Source organism: Nothoprocta perdicaria, unplaced genomic scaffold, assembly GCF_003342845.1.
Source record: "Nothoprocta perdicaria isolate Ctin4 unplaced genomic scaffold, notPer1 scaffold_391, whole genome shotgun sequence".
Lineage (NCBI taxonomy): Eukaryota > Metazoa > Chordata > Aves > Tinamiformes > Tinamidae > Nothoprocta > Nothoprocta perdicaria.
The window spans coordinates 72,215-92,209 of NW_020455634.1; the positions used below are offsets into that span (position 1 = coordinate 72,215).

Sequence of the window (19,995 nt, forward strand, 5' to 3'; positions counted from 1 at the left end):
AGGCAGTGTTAATGCTCTTTCCAGAGAGAAAATATAAGCAGGACATACTCAACTTTAGAGTACTTAAATAAAATAAAAGCAATTATTTTATGACATCTCTTTTGGCAGAAAGAGATGGCAGCTATATATAATAGCAAAGCAGAGCCTAGGTGTTCTTCATATAGATACTTGCTGTGGTTGTCTGAAAGAATCATGGAGAAATCCCCAAATTCTCATTACAATTGAAGGAGGGAACCTGGTTAACTATTTCACCATGAAAGCAAAGGAGGTGACTTACAAATGATTTTCGCATTTAGTTTGGGGCAGGACTAACGTATCTTGTATCTTGACTTGTGTCTTGGCAAGCAAGCTCAGGTAAGCATAAGTTTGTTGCTAAAACTCATTGTATTTGTGCATTTGTGGTGGATTTGAGGGAGGACAAGAGATAAGAGAGGCAACTTTGTCTCTCCTGGGACCTATCAGAGCAGGTAGCCTTTACAGCAAATTAAGGATTAGCATTTTTACTAAGGGCATTCTGCATTATAGGCAGACATATGTGAATGCAGCAAAGTAGGTCAGTTTGATTCTGTTTAATCTCCAAAACTTGGTTTGCGGTATTAATGAAGCTGTATGGTATGGCATGGGCWCTATTCATATGTGCCTGAACTATGCTGTAGTCCTACACTAGTTGTGTAGGAAAAATACACAGCATTTTCTCTSTGGTGCTTCTGGAGCATTTTCAGCTGGTTCCAATATATCTACAGTCTTCGTAATTTTTTGTTGCAAGAATCAAAGAGAAAGATTTAGTTCTTGAACTAAATCTTTGGAACTTATGGTTTGTAGGAGGGCTTTCTATGTGAAATTCCAGATCCAGAATCACTGCATGCTTCCCCACTTGTGTGAATAAATGATTTAACTATATCTCCCTTGGTTTTTTTTTTTTTTCTTTATGTTTTTTTAGGTGACATCGATGACTATAGTGCTGAAGTAGAAGAAATCCTTCCTCAACATCTCCAGCCAACTTCAAGCTCTGGTCTTGGGACCTCCCCAAGCTCTTCACCGCGTTCCAGCCCCTGCCAATCCCCCACGCTCTCAGATGGACCTTCCCTCCCCGTGAGGCCGAGCCGAGCACCAACAAAAACCCCTGGGCCACCCATTTCCACACACTGTATGTATTACATTATGCAGTGTTAATAGAGGATGTGGAACAATTCGGCAGCAGTCTAGTCCAGTGGCAAAATACTACTCGTATTTTTCATTGGGTTTGTAGATCTATTAATAAAAAAAGGCTATCCATGTTATGATTTAGTATTTTATGGATAGGCGGTCCTGGGCAAATCATTTCATTATTCTTAATGGACAAGCTTCCAGTGAGAGAGCCACATTTCCTGAGTCTTTCTTATTATTCTGCCCACTGTTGTGCACTGCTGCAAATTACCTGCCTTGCTGTAATTTTTTGGCATTACATATTTAAAGAAGCACCTCAAAAAATATGTAGTTACTAGGCTTTCTACCTAATAACTAGAATTCTAATTCATTTTTAGTTATGCTCTTCAAATACATTATATTTCAGTGGATGCTTCTATAAATTGTAATATGTAAATCATAATCAGTATATTTGTAACTTGAATGTATAGTACAAAAGTTTCTGCTTATACCCAACACCATTTTAATGACAAAATGGACATAAGGAATTAGAATGTTTTGAATGGCTTCTGAAATTGTTTATTTCAGTGTAATTGGGAGTAGGTTCACTCCAGGAGACTGCTGGCTAAAGTGCCATTAGAACATCCTCCTTGTAACGTTTTGTTCCTGAGTAGTTAGTTCACAGGTTAGGGGGAAAATCAAAATCTGGAACTCTGCAATTTATAAGAACRTTCAGGATTCCATGGAAAACATTTACTAGTCAAACAGTACGAGACAAAAATCTTTTTTTAGGAAGTAGGCTTGTTTTACCATTGGTGGTTCTTGTTTTCCATCTCTCAGAAACTTAYTCTACTTCTGTAGAATCACAGCATGGTTCCCAGTGCTGGGCACTGACCACCCTCTCTGTGCATATATCTTGCTTATTAGAAGTGTCTTTATGTGATTGGGATGTTGGTAATTACTTGTGGCATTCGTTTCTGTCTGGTTGTACAGCTGAAATTCAGGGTGGTGCCCAGCAGAAGGAGTCTTCTCAGAGTCTGGAGCCCAAGCGTCCTCCTCCACCTCGGCCCGTTGCTCCTCCCGCGCGCCCCGCTCCGCCACAGAGGCCACCTCCGCCGTCAGGTAAGGCAGGGCCCCTGTATCAGCAGGTCAGGGACACTTGGATTCACGTCTGTGAGAAGCTACAACTGCATATTTGGGGAATTGAGGGTTGGGCTTCAGTGGAACATACCTGGTTTTCTCTAAAATTTTGACTTATGCATTTAGTAGTCAAATTWTGATGTGAAATAACAGCACTTTCTAGCAATAATTAGGTATTATCATCTCTGCTTAGTGAATAAGTTATAACTTTTGTAGTCTTATTTTCACTGTTTATGAATGTACTTTCTACACCAGTGTTTTTACATTTTCATTGTTTATAGCATTTCACTTTTTGAAGTAAAAGATAAATTATCTTTTGCGTTCATTGATTCCTGTTCCTTTAGTTTGGGTATCAGTAAATATGCATTTTGCTACATCCAAAATGTTAATGTAGAGTGCCTCTGGATCATCTGAAAATGTAAACAATTAACAGAAACTGGATGTTCAGAAGCATATGGGCAACATAGGGAACAAACTGACCCTTGTCATGTTTAACTTTCTCATTCTTTTTCTTCCCTCTTACTGTACTCATATTTTTCATTATTGCTGCACTCATTTCTTAAACACTGTAAGGCGGTAGGAGTCCTGCACCTGCTAGAAAAGAATTTGGAGGTAACGATTTTAATTGTTTTCAAATATGACTACATAGCAGAATTACTRTGGTAGGCCGTTGTGACAATATTTAATATAATGGTGTCCAAAGTATAAAAACCAGTAATTTTTAAGGGTAATTTTCTTCTCAGAGTCTGTATCTATTTTCTTAATTACATTTCACTTGAAGTAGAAAGGTATTTCTCTTGGGAGCTGGTGTGTTGTGGTTAGGTAGATTAAACTTATTCCAGGCTTTTACTACTTTTTCCTGGTCAGAGTGTATATGTTCTCAACTCAGTGTATATGCTCTTTTTGTGAAAGCTGTCCTGGCACTTAACAGTCAAAGATCAAAACAGTCAAAATCATTTTTATTCCGTACTCTGTAAGTAGAATTGTGGAGGGAATTGATTGTAGCTACTTGCAGTGATTACCCATTAATTATTGAGGTTGAAACTACTGCCCTAGCCTGGATGATCACCAGTTAACAGAGAGCTCCACATCACTGAGCTGTGTATGTTTCCAGGCTGACTGTGTCTGGGTAGCCCGTGCTCTATGGCTGACTCTCTAAAATGTGCCTTGAAGCCCTTCCTGGGGGCATGAAACATCTGTAGTTCCTGGGAGCAGTGTGCAGGAGTGAGTTTTCATTTGGCATTTCCTCCCTTCCCAGGTCTTACCCATCTRGTCTAAGCTCTAGCTTCTAGCTTAAGCTCCTCAGAGTGCAGGAAATTAAGAAGCACAGATTTAACAAAGGAATTCATTCAATTATTTTAAAAGGCATTCAAGAACTGCAAGACTTAACTAAGTGACAAAGTCTTAAAGTAAGTTCTCCCTTAGCTAATTCCTGCCTTTTTGGTAATGCTGAAGCCCTATCACTCCTTCAGGCAAGTTGTTTTTTTTCCATCTTCATCTGGTTTTGCATTTTATAATGAATCTTACTCTAAGAAGTGCTCCTTCTTGAAGCCAGTCTTTGTCCCTTTTTGTCACTTGTTACATAAATGAGCTGTTCTGTTTGGACTTAAGTCAGCTCATTAATACATGGGATGGAGTGAGACTAGTTACTGGTTCTGGAATATTTTCTTAATGGCTTTTCAAAGACTGCTACTCAGTTGGCAGGAAAGAAGGAATTTTGCAGAAAAAATTTACATAGTATATAAACATCAGCTAAGTTGTTCTGCTTTTTGGACCAGCAATGTGCATAAGATACACATTTGTTACTACCTGTAGCTGTTTGAAGTATTTCCTATTATTTAAAATACTTTCATTCTAGGAAATAGCCAGTTTATACACAACAGACAAGATATGTGAGTTTTAATTCATTGCACCACCTGTCCTGTATAGTTTTATTTGCACTGACACAATCCTGTTTGCTTAGTTTCAGTCTCAATTGTGCAAAGAGAAGCTTTCTTTTTACTCTTTCCTGTTATAGCTTTGTATAAAGAAGTCTAACTTGTGTTCATGCAAGCATGTAGAAGAGATTGTAATAAATTTTATCAGTTATTATTCTAACCTCAAGCTCATTCCATTTTTACTAACCTCTTCATTTTCCACTCATAAAGTACATTTGTAAGGCTTTGCTTTTCAGTGGTACCTGAGCTTGGCTCTGAGCAAAGTAGCGCAGTATAAATGTTATATACTATATAATATAAAGGTTAATAATATGTTATTGTGCTTGGGTAAATTGYATCTGCCTTTTTCTTACCTGGAACACAGTGGCAATACCCAGGTATGACTTCTCCTAGCACGTGCGAAGTGACATTGATGATGCCTTTAAGTGTTGAGCAGTTTAAATTTTTGCTCACATGTTGTCAGCTTTTGACTGCTTCTCTCCTTCCACTGTGCATGACATTTCTTCTCATGGCTCACTCTGCTTTAAAGATGGGAATGGAAAGTGGACGTCTAAGTTTTAGTAGTGTTTGGCTATCAGGAGTAGCTCAGAATTCAAGCTCTGGCTGAAACAGGGCTATATGCTTTTAGCAAAGATTTTCAAAGTGCAGAGCTTTTGTCTGTTAGCACAAAAAAATCCCCTTGAGGATAGTGTAAGGTCTTGATTGTTTATCATTCAAAATCAAGGTTTTGCACTGCAGTTACCCAAGRTGTTTTTTTATACACGATGAAGAGCAACTTCTTACAGAATATTGCAAAGTATGTCATTAGTTGTCAGTTATTCAAGGTTATTAATAACTTTAATAAAGTTATTAATATTATTAATAACTTAATAATTTTATTAATAACATTAATAACTTATTAATGTTAATAATTGAATATTAATAGTTTAATAAAGTTATTAAATGAAATATTTTTTTCTTCCCGCTTTTTAATAATAATACTCGGACTTTCCCTGGTTACTGTAGGAGAGGCTTAAAATTGTCTTTTGCTGTCAGATTAAACTGTTGAAATTGGGTTAAGATTGAGAGACTGCATAGTACTTTCAGTATATACAATAACTAGGGTAAAATGCATTACATTTTTCACTGTAATTATCTTCCAAATAAATATAAGCAGCCTCAGAAATAGAGTTTTAAGGTTAATATTCTGTGAAATTCTCGTTGGTTAAACTGTGAAAGTACATGCATCCAAGGAGCCATTAATCATATGATATTTAAGCATGGAAGAAACAAGGAGCTTTAATATTAAAATGAGTAATTTCAGTCTTCAAATGTAGCCATATAGCCTAGATTTCAGAAATATACACRTATGCATATTCAGAAATATGTACACATTTTATGAAAAGTTGGAGTTGCTTTATGTTCAATTAAGCTAATGTGTAAATGTAACCTTTACAGAACGTGCAGTTTTGTGTAAAAGATTTCAGGGCATTAGGCACAGATTTTTTTTCTGCATATATCTAACTTCTTTCCTTAAAATGCTGCTTTTGTAAAGCAAATATGTGGTATCTTCATCTGCAAAACACTATTTCCAACTGCACTAGAGCTTTTAAGCCATATGCAAATTACAGTAACTGTTAAGATTCATACCCAGAAAATGTGTTTCAGGTGCAGATGTATGTTTTTCACTATCTTTAAGATGAAAATCCTCTTGTAATGCCAACCATGATAGCGTTACCCTAACACAATAATTTTGCTTTATTACAATGTTGTTAATAAGTGGCATTTGGGATATTTGATGTTCCCAGTATATGCCATTTCTCCCTCATATAATGAATATCTTTTAACTCACAAAGCCTTTAAGCCCTTACGCACAGAAGTCTTCTTCTGTGTGTTATACCAATACAGGAACATGGCAGTATGTTATGGTCAAAGAGGTTCCCTCCCTTCCTTCCCTTGAAAGGAGTCAACTTTATTAATCATCTTGCGTAAAATGTGAGGTCATCCTGAAAATACCTATTCAAAGTATGAGGTGAGCTCTCAGAGGTGCAAGTGCAGAAGATCTGTGAGATGTGCAGGCCAATTCCCTGCTCCTGAAGAAGCTGTGTGGCACCCCTTCCCATAAATACCCTGAGATGAACAGAGAGCTTCAGGCCTCAGTGCTTGGAAGGGTTCAGCAGTTGAACTCTGCTCAGCTGGTTGCAGTGCCCCACGCTAGTGAGATGATGTGAGGGTTTTGAGCAGCGCTCTGCCCTTCTGTTGTTTCCTCCAGCTGGAAGCTGGCCTTCTCCCAGCCCATGGATTAGCACTTTCTGTTCTCCCCCGGGATTCCTCTGGGCTGCACAGAAAGGCAGAGGTTGGACTGGAAAGTGATGAAGTCCCCTCAGAGAGCGCCCTCCTCCTCCTTACAAATGTTGCCTGTTCAACCTTCTTCAGTGCTGCTTCCTTTTCAGGCAAGAGGAGTCACTGTCATGAACTTCTGGGATGGAAGTGTAAGGTGAATTGGCAGAGCTTCAGCCCATCCAGAATATATTCCGTGTGCCAGTGTTCAGAGTTCAGCAAAASCAGGGATTTGGCATCCCTGGAGATAGTTACACCAGCCCCATCTGCAGCCTTCACTGTTCCTAYCCAGAGTGACACCTCCACCCGTATCTGACAAAATTCACAGCACTCCTTCCAGATGGTAGAGAGCTCCTGAGCAGATGCCGCACATTGGCACGTGATGAGAAAGCGTGAGGCTGGGTCATGGCTAAGGCCAAAGTTGCCTTTAAGGTAGGATTCCTGAGCCCCTCTCCTCAGCTGCTCGCCAGCCGCTCCGGAGTCGCCAGATGTTGCTGTTACTTTTTCCTCTACGCATGCCTTAGGGATTCCTCCTTGCCTACCATCTGGTGTCACCTCTACTCTGCTGTGCTTTGTATCATAAAATTTTATGGACCCTCTATATGCTTGATCATATGGCACAATCCGCATAATTCAGCTTGCTTATGCGTGGTTGAAAATCTTCTTTCTCTCAATCCGAACTGCAACAATTCACTGCAGGTATTCTCTGCACCGGTTGATACAGCTTTCCCAAGCACAAAGTGCTGCTTGRAGATAACTTCATGATACATTTCTGCAGGGTACCATACGTTACATAAAGTGGCAGACTTATTTATTCCATAAACTTGCTTTTTCAAATGTAGTCTTGGCAGCAACATACAGCAGACYTCCTGAAGTACAGGGAGCCGTCTTCATGTTGCAAGGTGCAACTGAGATGGTTGTTCTCAAGAATTTGAGTATAAGTATGCAGTCTGTTTCAGAAGAGTTTCAAGATTGACACTCTGGGTTTACAAAAGCTTGGGGAGTGTGATACTGGAGAGGGAAGGGAAAAAAAAAAAAAGGAAATTCTCTTTATTCTCTTTCAACTGTAATGTAAAAGTGAAGCAACTGTGTTTCTAAACATGAGCTTACTTGTTGATCCCTTTCATATCAGTCTGTTTTTCTTATGCTGCCGTGAACAGTTATCTCCTACAAGTAGCTGCAATCCAGTCACTTACGTAAAGCTGGCTTGTGGCAGCTCCTGTCTGGTTTTGCTTTCTCAGTCTGCTGCTTTCCTCATGCAATRTACAGCTTCTCTTCTTTCTCTGAAAAGGTCTTGGAGCTCCTCCCAGTCCTGGGGTAGCTAGGCGAGAAATAGAAGGTAACATAACCATTTTTGTATTCTAGAACCATTTTAATTCAATGGCTGAGTAACATTATTGCCCTTGTGATATTRAAGGAAGATTTATTAAGGCATTTATTTTATAGGATCTTTTTGCTTTTGTTTAACAGTGTTCAGATAGGCAAATTGCTTGCTGCTTTTCAGTGAGGGTGTGAAATGTTTTAGAAGGCTGTGTTTGTCTCTGAAAAATACATTGAAAACTTAGACTGCACTAAAAAGGAAGAAGGCTGAACGTCAGAGAGAGTTACAGTGATTTTATTTTTTGAAGTCCACTCGTTTGCTAAATTTTGGTGGCTTTGGCTCACTACTTGCACAAATAATCTGTATCTATAAATCAGAAATATATCTGTAATATATCTAGATATAGAAATATATCTGTAACTATGAATCAGAAATCTCAGTAGCCTTTTTTTTCATAAAAACTACTTATGCCCATATGTTCCGAGGAAACAAATTGCCATTAAAATAATTTACCCTATTTTAGCTCTTCTTAAAGAGCACGACATCTGTATTTTGATTGCCTAAATATATGGGATGTACATTTATGGGAAGCATCTCTCTGGTGTTATTCTGTCTGGAACCACCAGGTCATCCTGAGTGGCTCCCACGTTACCAGTGCCAGCAGAGCTCTGTTTTAGGGTTTCTTGCCCACCCCTCAGAATATGACCCTTGGCAGCAAACATAGGTATAGCAATGGAAGTCCTGCTATAGACACAATTATGTAATCAGATCAGTCTCACATGTAGTTCTAAATGATTCCGGCTATATTTTTTGTTTGTTTGTTCGCCTTTTTTTTTTTTTTTTTCTTTTCCTAAGTAGATAAAAATATTATTTTCACAGAAAATTTGTGGTTGGCAGGAAACTCTGGAGGTCGTCTAGGCCAACCTCCATGCTCCCAGCAAGGCCAACCTCCATGCTCCCAGCAGAGTGAACTAGAGTAGGTTCTGAAACTAGGACTAGACCAAGTTGCTCTACTGTCTCCTGAGAACTGTACCCAGAAACGGTATCTGGCCCTCGTAAGCCACTGCTTTCTTACAAGGAAGCTGATKTGATAAACCGAGTGTCTGAGCTACCACTGAGTGTTCCTCCTTTTATACCTTCCTTGTGCACAGACAGCAGAAATGCAAGCCAGAATCCCCAGTCTCCTCTGCTTGTTCAAAACTGTGCACTTGTCTGAAGAAACTATTTCATATCTTGCACTTCCCAACAGGAATTTCTGCATAGAGGGTTTGTCATCAGCAGGTAAATGCTSAGGGTGATACTTTAATGCATTTGTCCCATAAACAAGAAAAGCAGGCACAGGARCTTTAGTAAAGACTCTGTAGGTTGCTAAACTATCTATAGTTACAGGTGCACTATACTGGTGACCTGGTTTCTATTGAATCAGCACATTATATCAAATTTCTTTGTTTTAAAGGTTGCTGTTAGAATACCTGAAGAATATACCACAAAGGAAAGCAACTTCTGGAAATGTTCAGAAAACAGGCTACCTGTGAATGTGGGCATCTCCAGCTTGCCACAAATATTGCTTTGTTGCAGTATTTGCAACAAAGAGCCAAATTTGCAACAAAGGGCCAATAACAAGGGCCAAATTATTTGACATTTATCAATGAAAAAGTGTGTGCCAATGTAACAGTTCAGCTTATGAGTGGACATTAATCTGAAACAACTTTTAAAAAGTCACTAATGGTGTCTATTTACTCCCATTTCCATGAGTGATAATGTATCATTACTATGTAATATCAGTGTGTAGCTGATTTAACGAAGATAATCTGAATTTTTTTTTTCTTTGCATGCTTCAAAGCACAAAAAAGTCCTGGAACACAAAGAAAAGATAATTTAGGTAATACAGGTCCATGCTTTGTAATAATAATACGGGAAAGCTGGGGATTGATGTGTGTTCTAAGTYAGCTGTCTCCAATACCTTTGTTACAGCTCGTGGTCAGGCTCCACCTTCAACTGGATTTTCAAGTGCAGGAACTGCTGGATATAGCACAACCAGACCGGTAGGTATTCTATCTTAAAATAACTTTCCTCCTAAGTTTCTATATTTTATTACATACCTTATTGCTGTGCTAATGTGTGCATCCTGAGAGCAGTTGATTGCCTTCAGGCAGTTGATAAATTATATCTCCATTTCTTGATTTGTAATGGGATTTTGTGCCTTGTTTTAATCAATTAATTTTGATAAGATGCAGCATGTAAAAGTGAAACATTCAGCTATGCACGAATATTAGTTCTGTGGTTTATTTTACATTTATTGTATGAAAGATTTTTGAAAGTTTGAATACTTCCCTAAAAAGAGAAATCGAGAAGTAGAAGATGATCTACCCTATTTTGCTTAACAGCAGCAAATAGGGAACTTGAAACACTTTCTCCCTTTCTAATGCAACAGCTGTGGGTCTTTTTAAATAATTACTTAGAAACGTTATTGTGTTTTTATAGTTATTTAGAATTTTCACTGTATTTTAGAGAGATTTTTTTTTTCAGCGGCTTGAAAAGCTTCACTTTCTGTATCTACATCAACCACAGTGTCTGTGCACACTCTGTTCCCCCTATTGTAGCAGGTCTGCTCTCTCTGACATATACAATGCAATGCTTCCGTTTTCTTTGGTGTCTTAGAGACTAAAAAGCAGCAAAATTTCATGAACTAATTTAAWTTTTTAAGTGGCTTCTTATCAATTTCTTAGAAATTAGAAAACTTTATTTTCCTTCTCTTAGGCGTTTGTCTCTTCCTTTTGGTCTGGTGTTCACAATGACACTGACAGGATAAGGAACACAGGGACCCAAAAGGGCTTAAAAGAGTTGTGCTTTGCTGCTCTTGCTTTTGCCCTGCAGTATTATAAAATACTGAAGTGATTAAAAACTGCTATTGAAGGCTGCCATCAAAATCACTCTGTGTTAAGTGATTTTTCTCCAAAAGATGGATTCTTGCAGTGATTGGTCTCTGACGCGGTTTTATCTTTGCRCTTCATTATTATCCCAAAAAATGTAACGGGTACTTTTCTCAATTTTGGATGAAGTGAACACAGTATAACACAGTGTGAGAGAGCTATTTGCCCCCATATACYTGTCTGTTCTGTAACTTGGAGCCCAGTTGGCATCTGCCATTTCTAAACCAAAGTGACTGAATAGAATCATCTGGCACATAGAAATCCGTATCTTGGAATGAACTAGATGCAGATTATTGAGATGAACAAGACCAAAAAAGCTCTTTGCCTGCACTGAGCCTGCCTCAGTGCCCAGGCTGGCTAATGGCAGAGGTGCTGCCCAGTTTCTAGAAAAGGCCCCGCTCTGTGTTTGCGAGTGTAACTTGTGAAGACAAAGCTGACCAGATCTCTTTCTTTGCACATGTTAAGATTTTCTTTTCTAAAAAAAAAAGGCAAGAAAGTAAGTACCATTTAGAGGCTTTGAAAAAAAAAAAAGACATCTGCACTATTATTATTATTATTATTATTATTATTATTATTTTCTCAGATTTAGGTTGACTCTACTTCACATTTCCAAGCTGAGATTCATGATTTTTTTTTCTTTTTTTTTTCTTTTTCTTTTTTATTTATTGATAGCATTTAGTTTAGAAGACTGTCAGGACCAGGGACAGTAGCCACAGGGTGCTGGGCTTCCCCTGAAGTGCCTTGAGGATTATTTTAACCTTTGTTTCTGTTCCTCTTTTGTTACTGTTGTATGGAGCTATTTTTTGGGGTATACATTTTGGAATTTAATCCCACATACTTCTGCCTACCTTCTCACCATCCAAAGGCAAAGGAATGACCACATGCATCCTGGCAGTCAAAAGGAAGAGATTGGAGAGGTTTGGGTGGCTTGAGGCTTAGGGGGTGTGAAGCATTTAGCAAGTTGCAGACAGATTCAACCAAGGCCAGTGCGGTCAGAGGTTAYAGAGTGCGTGCACCTGGAAAAAGTGAGATACCCAGGATGAGCAGGGAAGATCAAGGATGGCATTTGGCAGGGAGTCGAAGGGTTTGGCATAGGTAAATCAAGGACATAAATTTTAGAGAAAACAGAAATTTTACAAACATTATCTTGTCTCATGAGCCTTCTTTTTTTTTTCTAACATACAAACATGAATCTTGAAAGAAATAGATAAGCATGTTTATAATACATATCTTGGTTCTTTGACAGATAAAATTCAATGCAGCAGCTATTTGCAAATGGAGCTTATAACTACAGTCTAAAAATTGGAGGACATCTACAGTTTAGATTGACAGTAGTTTATCAATGCATTCTTATGACATCTTTTCCATCCCCAAATAACACTGCTGCTTTTTATTGCTTARCACAAGTCCCAGACTGAGATATAATTCATTTACTAATTCTATTAAATTAATAAATATGATAATTTCTGAACTAATTGGATTCAACTTCCTGCACTGGTAAATACAAATTTGAAGTCAGTTGTAAAAATTACTTGGTTTGAATAATGTTCTGTGAAAATACTCTTTGCTTATGTATGCGTGTAATATTACCATCAAACAGTTGGTTTTTCATAGAATCCTAATTTCCCTGAGTTATTTCCCAGTAGATGACCGTAGATCCACAGTAGATTAAAAATGATTTCTTTTTACCAATGATTATTTTAGACTATTCCACCTCGAGCTGGAGTTATTAGTGCACCACAAAGCCATGTCCGTCCCTCTGGGGGAAGACCAGCATCTGAACCTCAGGCCAAACCTGCTGAACCACCAAGGGGTAAGTTTTATTTCTTCTGGAGGATAAATAACGTGCAAGGGCCAGGTAGGTATAGTTAGGTTGTCACTACCCAGTCTAGAGGTTTGCATGCTACAACTGGCTTGTTTATTTCACTAGAAATGAAGGTTCTTCAATGCAGTTTCTGGTGCTGTAAACCCTTACATGGAAATAGACAGTAGTCAGTGGAGATTTAGATCCACCAGTTTCAGCCCGTCAAAAGAACTCATTGATTAGTGGGTTCTCATCTGGGAATATTGCTGTGTCACATCRTAGAGGTTGATCACTGGATCATTTCTTCACTGTGGTTGCTCCATAATCATGGTATTTGGAAGAATATTTATATTCTTATATAAGAGTATATCAACTTTCAAAGACACTTTATAAACTAGAAGATAAAGTGGTTTTTCTCAGTGTATTAATTTCAAAATAGACTTCTTATAAGAGTGACTTCCAAAATGCATTTAAATACAACCCAAGTACATTTAAAAATTGCTTGAATGCTGTTTCTTTTTTGTATCTATAGTACTCTCTGTTGCATCTAAAATAGTCATTTTTATTGTAGATGTGAGGGGATGCTGGGCTTCTGAGAACTAGTTGCCACGAACACTTGCCGTTCCTACAGTCCTTTTTCTACAACTCTGTCTGATCCTTCCACACCCACATATTTTCATTCATCCCCTTTGCAAGGCTTTATTAACATTTCTTTACAATTAAAAGCACTGAAAATATACTTGCAGGCTCGCCCTTGCTTCCTGAACCACTAAAGCCTCAGGCTGCTGGACCTTCCCCCGCCACCACGCAGCCCGTCCTAAGGATGCAGGAGCCCCTGATCCCCGTGTCGTCACATCCCCCTCAGGCAAGCGYCCCGCACAGCCTGGAGCCTCCCCCGCAGCCGCCTCCTCGCAGCAGATCAGCTCACAGTTTGCCTTCGGACTCTGCTCCCTCACAGCCGCAGGTGAGTAAAGAGAAGAGCCTTGTTTGTGGGTGGTGCTTCTCCATGCAGATCCACACAGCTTGCAGTGTACGCCAGGCTCTTGGGAACGCCCCAAAGCAGGCAAGCAGAAGCCAAGAGGAAGCTTGAAGGACTGCATCCAAAGCTCAGCAGGCTCTGATAAGATGACGCTCAATGCCTTTTATATTGTCTGTGAATAACTGGTGTCCCAAGTGCTAAACATTTAACTGAAGATTTGTTATGACAGTCTTACAACTTACAGACAACTTACTCCTGCAATTATGTGGTCATTTGACAACTTTATACAGAAAAATACACAGTGTAAGTAATGTAAGCTCACATTACACAAATGTATTAACCGAGCTTTGGAGAAACTAGCTAACAGGTCTTTGAATGTCCRATAAGCTTTATAGATCTCATGAGARATCTCATGGTGCTTTATATTCCTGATAATTCATTGAGGGATGACAATYACTTAATTATTAATTTACCTAAAAGAAGTGCACTTATCCTCCCCACTCCCCAGTGTCAATTAAAGCATAAAACGTATCAAAATAATCTGAAAAGGTAATATGGCGACATTGATACTCTGTGCTGTGGGGCTGTTTAAAGTGTTGCTTTCAAAAAAAACCACTTTTTTTTTAGGGAAACATGTTGTTTCTTACTACTGTTTTAAAAAATTCTACTATAATACTATTTAAAATATGTACTATTAAATACTATAAAAATATACTATTAAATGCTATTTAAAAAAAAAAGTAGATCTTCAGTGTAGTTTATATACACATTGGGTTAAATGCCTTTACTAAAGGCATTTAAAAGCTTCCAGGTTTTACAGTATTGATTATCTTCTGCGTGAGTAAGAGTGCAAATTCTGAAGCTGATAGATTTGTATCATGTTTATACCAAGTGGGAATTTGCTTTTTGGAATTTTTCAAACATGCTCAGTGTGGATATTTGTTACAACACAATGATAGGTTTCAAGTCAGTGTTTCCAATTTTMTCTTCTCTCTATATCCTAAGTGCACTTTCCCTGGAGCAGTTAGGGAGCGTCTGCTTTGTACCAAACCGAAACAGCCAAATCCAGTCCTCTGTGAGCTGAGGATTTTAAATTCCAGTAGAAAATCTTTAAATGGTCTTCCTTTCTTTCTGCTCCTCTCCTCTCTTTGCTTTTAACTTCATTGTGGAAACTTAGGACAAAGAAAAGGGAGAATATTTTTATTTTTGAATGTACAAGTAGAATATTAAGACTGCAGTTTATTAAGGGTAGGAAGCGTTGCCAGTAGAGAATAATACAGAGTACAAGGTACTGGAAATAACCTGAAAAAATTTTAATAGATTTTCTSATTTGCATAACTATTTAGTTACGTGACTATTTAGTTAACAGTGCCAAAGCCAGGTAGTTTTAAAATCGTTCAAATAGCTATTCTTTTCTCTTCTCTGTACTGACATTTTTTTTGATTAATGCAGCCTCTGCATTCACAACAGAGACCAAAAAAAAGGCCTATTTTGAACTTTTCTTATTGCCTCTGAGTTAGGCTGGGTTACATTTGGGATTTTTTTTTTCCTCCTTTTTTTAGACTTTTAATTAAATCACTTTTCATTTCTTGATTACCACTTATAAAWAGGAAGTTTTCCAAGAAGAGGCCTTTAAGGAAATTAAAAAAATATATTTTGAGAGTTACTGGAATCTAAACCCATCCTTTGATTTCAAAGCTTGACTATGATTATTAAGAACCTAAATCTCTCCCTATAAAAATAATTCATGATATACAGTGAAATTGTTCAGGACTCTGTAGATTACCAAGCCATATACTGAAAAAAAACCCAAAGTAATAAATAACTAATAACTGGGTGATTTTCTTTATTGTAAATTAAGGGGAATTTAGCTTTTGTTAGAGGAATCTTACAGCTTTTCGGGTTGAAACTATTTCTGCAGAGGGTGACTGTACCAACACAGTTCTCAGAGTAAGAGCCACAGTGCTTCTCTGTTTGTGTGTTTTCTGTTCTGTTCTTTTCTGTTTCTGTCTCTGAAAACAAGCACCAGTCATCTGCTCATTGAATGCTGGTATAAAAATAAGAATAAAAAAGGACCAGAGATGGATTTTTTTTTAATTCTAAAGTTAAATCTTATAAAAACTTTGCAGTAGAATACAACAGAAACTTAAAATTTGTTATAGTGTGTTGCGTGATAAATGTTTTTACTTTGTATTCCTGTCCCCCAAAATGTTTTTGCTAGAGCTTAAAATATTTGAACRTGAGGTTGATGTGTTACTTGGATTTTCTTCCTAACTGTCTTTCCTTTGATGTCTGTTTCTCTCCCACAAGCAGGAGCAACCRTCAGGGTAACAGGTATCTGACTCTTTACCAATTTGTATGTGGTCTCCATCTCCTCAAGCAGAAAGATGTATGAATCTCGTCTTCATACATCTGCAGTCTCATCCACGTCAAAATCACCTGTCCACATTAATGAATTGACTGTCATACCATAGCCTGCTTTTTTTCTTTTCACAATGCAATAAAAATCGATACTGTTAACTGTATCTACTAGCAACCGCAGCAACTGTTTTGCTTCATCATCTTTTATGAAACAACTGGAATCTTGCCTATGTTGTTCAGTCATTGCTGAATCTACTGATCGAGTCTCATTTGGGAGGGGGCAAAAAAAAAAGAATAGATGTTGGAATTAACATTTCTCCTGAATACAAATGAATCCTGATGCAACTGCAATCTTACATTTTTTTCAGAATAATTCCCATGTTTCACCTTTCCCAAACAATAGAGAAGTTACTTTTACCCAAAGTAAAATATATCAGGCTTTTTCATTTGTTTGTAGGAAGCTTTGGAACTTTATGCTTTGGAAAACTTAAAAACATTTGGTTCCAGGATTTTTGGAGACCAAATTTTCCTTGTAGTTCAAGAGTAGCAGGGATTAACAATTACTTTGGGATTCTGTACTTTCTGATTACTTGATTACTCAGGATAGGACTGTGAAAGCTTGTTCCAAGTTACATTTTCCCCTATATTTTCCCCCATAGTTATTTGATGCCTTTCATATTCTAATATATTAATTATATTATTTTCCAAAGCACCTATAATACACGTAGCATTTTCTTATTTAGTCCCCAGCTGTGACAGAAGCTCTGTGATGCAGTAGCACCAGGGCTGTGTGCACTTGGCAGCGCCAGAACACATGGCCCGCTTTGCTGGTGCCACCAACCACTACAACTRCAATTAAAAATGAAAAACACACTGGGATAGAAACATTGGGAACAACTTCCATTGCTTTTATTAGGCCTGACTGTCTTTAAAGCATGTTAGTAGTAAGTGGCATGTAGAGACATGTGCTAAACTGTCCACAGGAAATGCAGTAAAAAGATTTTTAAAGACTGAAGATAAACTATTATAATATTTTAGTTGATATTTCTAGTTAGTGTCACAGTTGAACAAAACAYTAGTAGACAGGTTTCTCATCTCTAAGAAAAAGATAAGGCAGAATATATGGGTGTACTGAAATGGTGCATTAAAATGAGRGATTTGTTTGTGAAATTCAAAAGAGTAGCTATTTTGAATTAATTGCTTTGCATTAGCTTCATAAGGTGGAAGTTTGCACCCTCCTCTGTTGGTATGAGTATTTGATCAACAGTGGGTATTCATCCTCTYTGATCAGTTGCAGCAAGATATGAAAGGTGCACTGCTATTTGAAGAAATTTATAAAAAAGGGAATATTTTGTTTTTAAAAGATGAGGAAGTTGCATGGAGAAAACAGTGTCTTCTCCATTTGGTACTATTCTAAACAATGATAACTTGCCACTTAAAAATATAATGTATTTTTTAAGAAAAGTCACATCCTCAAAGCTGATGATTGCACATATGAAGAAATAAAGATGATATCTATAAATGCAATGGTCAACATAAAAATGCCTAAAATGCAAATACTAATAACACTAATTTTTCCTTTCATCGTGATGATTMAAAATTGCTTGTAACATCAGCTTTGTAAAATCTCAGACAGTGAAGCTAGAACTTTTTACTCTGTATCTGTGCTCAGTTATCAGTTGTTTAGAATGCAGCGTAGTTTTCCAGGTTTCTTTAAGATTTTTCAAATATGATGTTATGTGCTTGCAACTAGAACTGAGCTGCATGAAGTAGAATTAAGGAGGACAAGTTGTGTTTAACGACTAGTAGGATTTTCTTCAGCAAAGAACTAAAGGGCTGAGGTTTTCCTGAAGAGAAGCAGTCGTTTTATACGAGCACATTGTGCAAGTTGCAGCCAAGTTGTACTGACGTTGCAGGTTAAGGCTAAGAGCTGCTTTTCTTCTAATAGAGCAGTGCAAAATGGGGAGTTACTAAGAATCTTAAAAATAAAAATAAACAGGCCCCCGATTATTAAGCACCTTTTTTTCCTTTCAGATTAAGCCCAACGGGACCTGTGGCCCGAAGCTGGGGACGCAGTCCAACAGCGACCCCTTTGAAGATTTGTCCTTTAAGCTGCTTGTGTCCACGATGCAGACGTGCGCTCCGACGCCGCCCGGTCCAACGCGGAGCCCGCAGGAGCCGGCGCCGTTGCCTCCCGCAGCGCGGACACTCGCCGGTCCCTGGAGCCCCGCAGACCGCACGCCAGCAGCGCCGCCTCTCCCGACCTCCAACGCGTCCCCGGAGCGCGCTCCAAACCCCTTCCTCGCTGGACTGAGCTGCACAAATCCCTTCGCCGAAAGAATTCCCAATGCTGGAAACCCCTTTAGAACAGAAACCCGGGAATCTGAAGTAGCTTCACGCGTCCTAGAAGGACCCGCCGCTTGCAACCCCTTCCCCTCCCTGCGGCCCCCGACTCGCGCTACGAGCAAGCCTGTGTTTTCTGTTGATGTCTTTGAAAACAATTTTTGCTTCCAAAGTAGATCTTTCGTGGGAAAGAGTGCCCAGCCCAAAGGGTGGGTAACGTTTGACGACGACGAGGAGAATTTCAATGCAAAGCTAAAGCCATCTAAAAGTGTTCCAGATTTTAAGCAAATCGGTTCCAGGAGGTCAGCTGGATCCCCAGATTTGCTGGGCACTGAACAAAATACTTTTCTCGGCTCAGACTTTACCTTTGGTCATGACTGGAATAAAAGTTCTACAGATTGCTTCTACACATTGCCAGCAAGACGGCCACCTGCACCTCCTTTGCCATCAAGAATCAGCAGCAACAGGTCCCCTGCCGATCCTTTCGCTTCTTCAGCACCTAAGGTGTCACCAACGCAAGATTTTACAGAAAGATAGATGTGTTCAAAAATATAAGAGGTCAYGTTTGTTGCTACATTTATCCAGTAGAATAATTGGGCATTTCACAGAATCACAGAATCTTCAAGGTTGGAAGGGACCTCTAGGGATCAKCCAGTCCAACCCCCTGCTCCAGCAGGGACACCCAGAGCACGGGGCACAGGGCGGCATCCAGGCGGGTTTGGAAGATCTCCAGAGAAGGAGACTCCACAGCCTCCCTGGGCAGCCTGTGCCAGGGCTCTGGCACCCTCACAGGGAAGAAGTTCCTCCTCACATGGAGATGGAACCTCCTGTGTTTCAGCTTGCACCCATTGCCCCTTTTTTGAGATGATTCTGTGTGCATTTGAGGCATTTGAGATGATTCTGTGTGCAATAACTGTCAGATGCACTGAAGCCTAACTCTACTCATAAGCAGCCGCTATGGTTTGTGTATAAATTTTGAGTATGTATATATGGTAGAGCACAAAAAAAAAAAAGGAGAGATGAAATTTATTGAAATCCAGATGTAATAGTATTTGAATGGATAGAAGGAAAAGAAAAGGAAAAACTACTAATCTCAATAAAATACACCCATTTTGGAAATAGTTTTTGCTTAGGGAGCTCTTTCACTTCTCTTTCCCTTTGAGGAATTCAAAAACCAAGGCTCCCTCCTGGTCGACTTCCCACTCCCTTTTTACTGTTTTGTTAATTGATATTTATAAGTATTTACCAAAGAGCTGCCAAAGTCTATTCAGATTTGAATGTTGCTGAGTATTGTTTTAGAAGTTGTTTAATTTATACCAGAGGCTATGGAGATTTGTAAGGTTTATATTTGAATCTGAGGCACAACGAAAATAGTTTAGCTTCAGAATACAGCTGTGTGTATTAATATATTTAGCATTTGATTTTAATTTTCAGTGTCAGTACATTTCAACTTTTAAATATTATTGTGATACACATTCATCAGCGCTGATTGAGAATAATTCCTCCATCTCATTCATTTATTCTCTACTGTTTTATAGATTTTTTTTCCATAAATTGGAAACAACCGATACAAGTGTTCCCCTGACCCTAGAAAAAAACTCCCCTTGTGCTTCGATACGAAGAGCAGGTCTTAGCAGGGGCGGAGGACTCGCTGCAGATGTTCTTGTCCCACTCGTTCCCCATGTTAGGAAGGCTTTCTTGTCCCGCAGAAAGGCCATGGAAGGAATCCACAT

At 38.7% G+C, this 19,995-nt stretch overlaps 1 protein-coding gene across 1 annotated transcript in view; it reads left to right on the top strand.

Moving 5' to 3' along the window:
- The window catches only part of SYNJ1 (synaptojanin 1), a 59,830-nt gene extending 40,936 nt beyond the window's left edge, over nucleotides 1–18,894 (top strand). Inside the window, exons 23-31 of the mRNA XM_026044951.1 lie at nucleotides 941–1,147; nucleotides 2,119–2,247; nucleotides 2,839–2,877; nucleotides 7,813–7,860; nucleotides 9,686–9,724; nucleotides 9,817–9,887; nucleotides 12,480–12,588; nucleotides 13,326–13,543; nucleotides 17,954–18,894. Of these exons, the coding sequence (XP_025900736.1) occupies nucleotides 941–1,147; nucleotides 2,119–2,247; nucleotides 2,839–2,877; nucleotides 7,813–7,860; nucleotides 9,686–9,724; nucleotides 9,817–9,887; nucleotides 12,480–12,588; nucleotides 13,326–13,543; nucleotides 17,954–18,799 (1,706 nt within the window). The 3' untranslated portion in view covers nucleotides 18,800–18,894. The remainder of the gene's footprint in view (nucleotides 1–940; nucleotides 1,148–2,118; nucleotides 2,248–2,838; nucleotides 2,878–7,812; nucleotides 7,861–9,685; nucleotides 9,725–9,816; nucleotides 9,888–12,479; nucleotides 12,589–13,325; nucleotides 13,544–17,953) is intronic.
- Nucleotides 18,895–19,995: the final 1,101 nt, after the last annotated feature.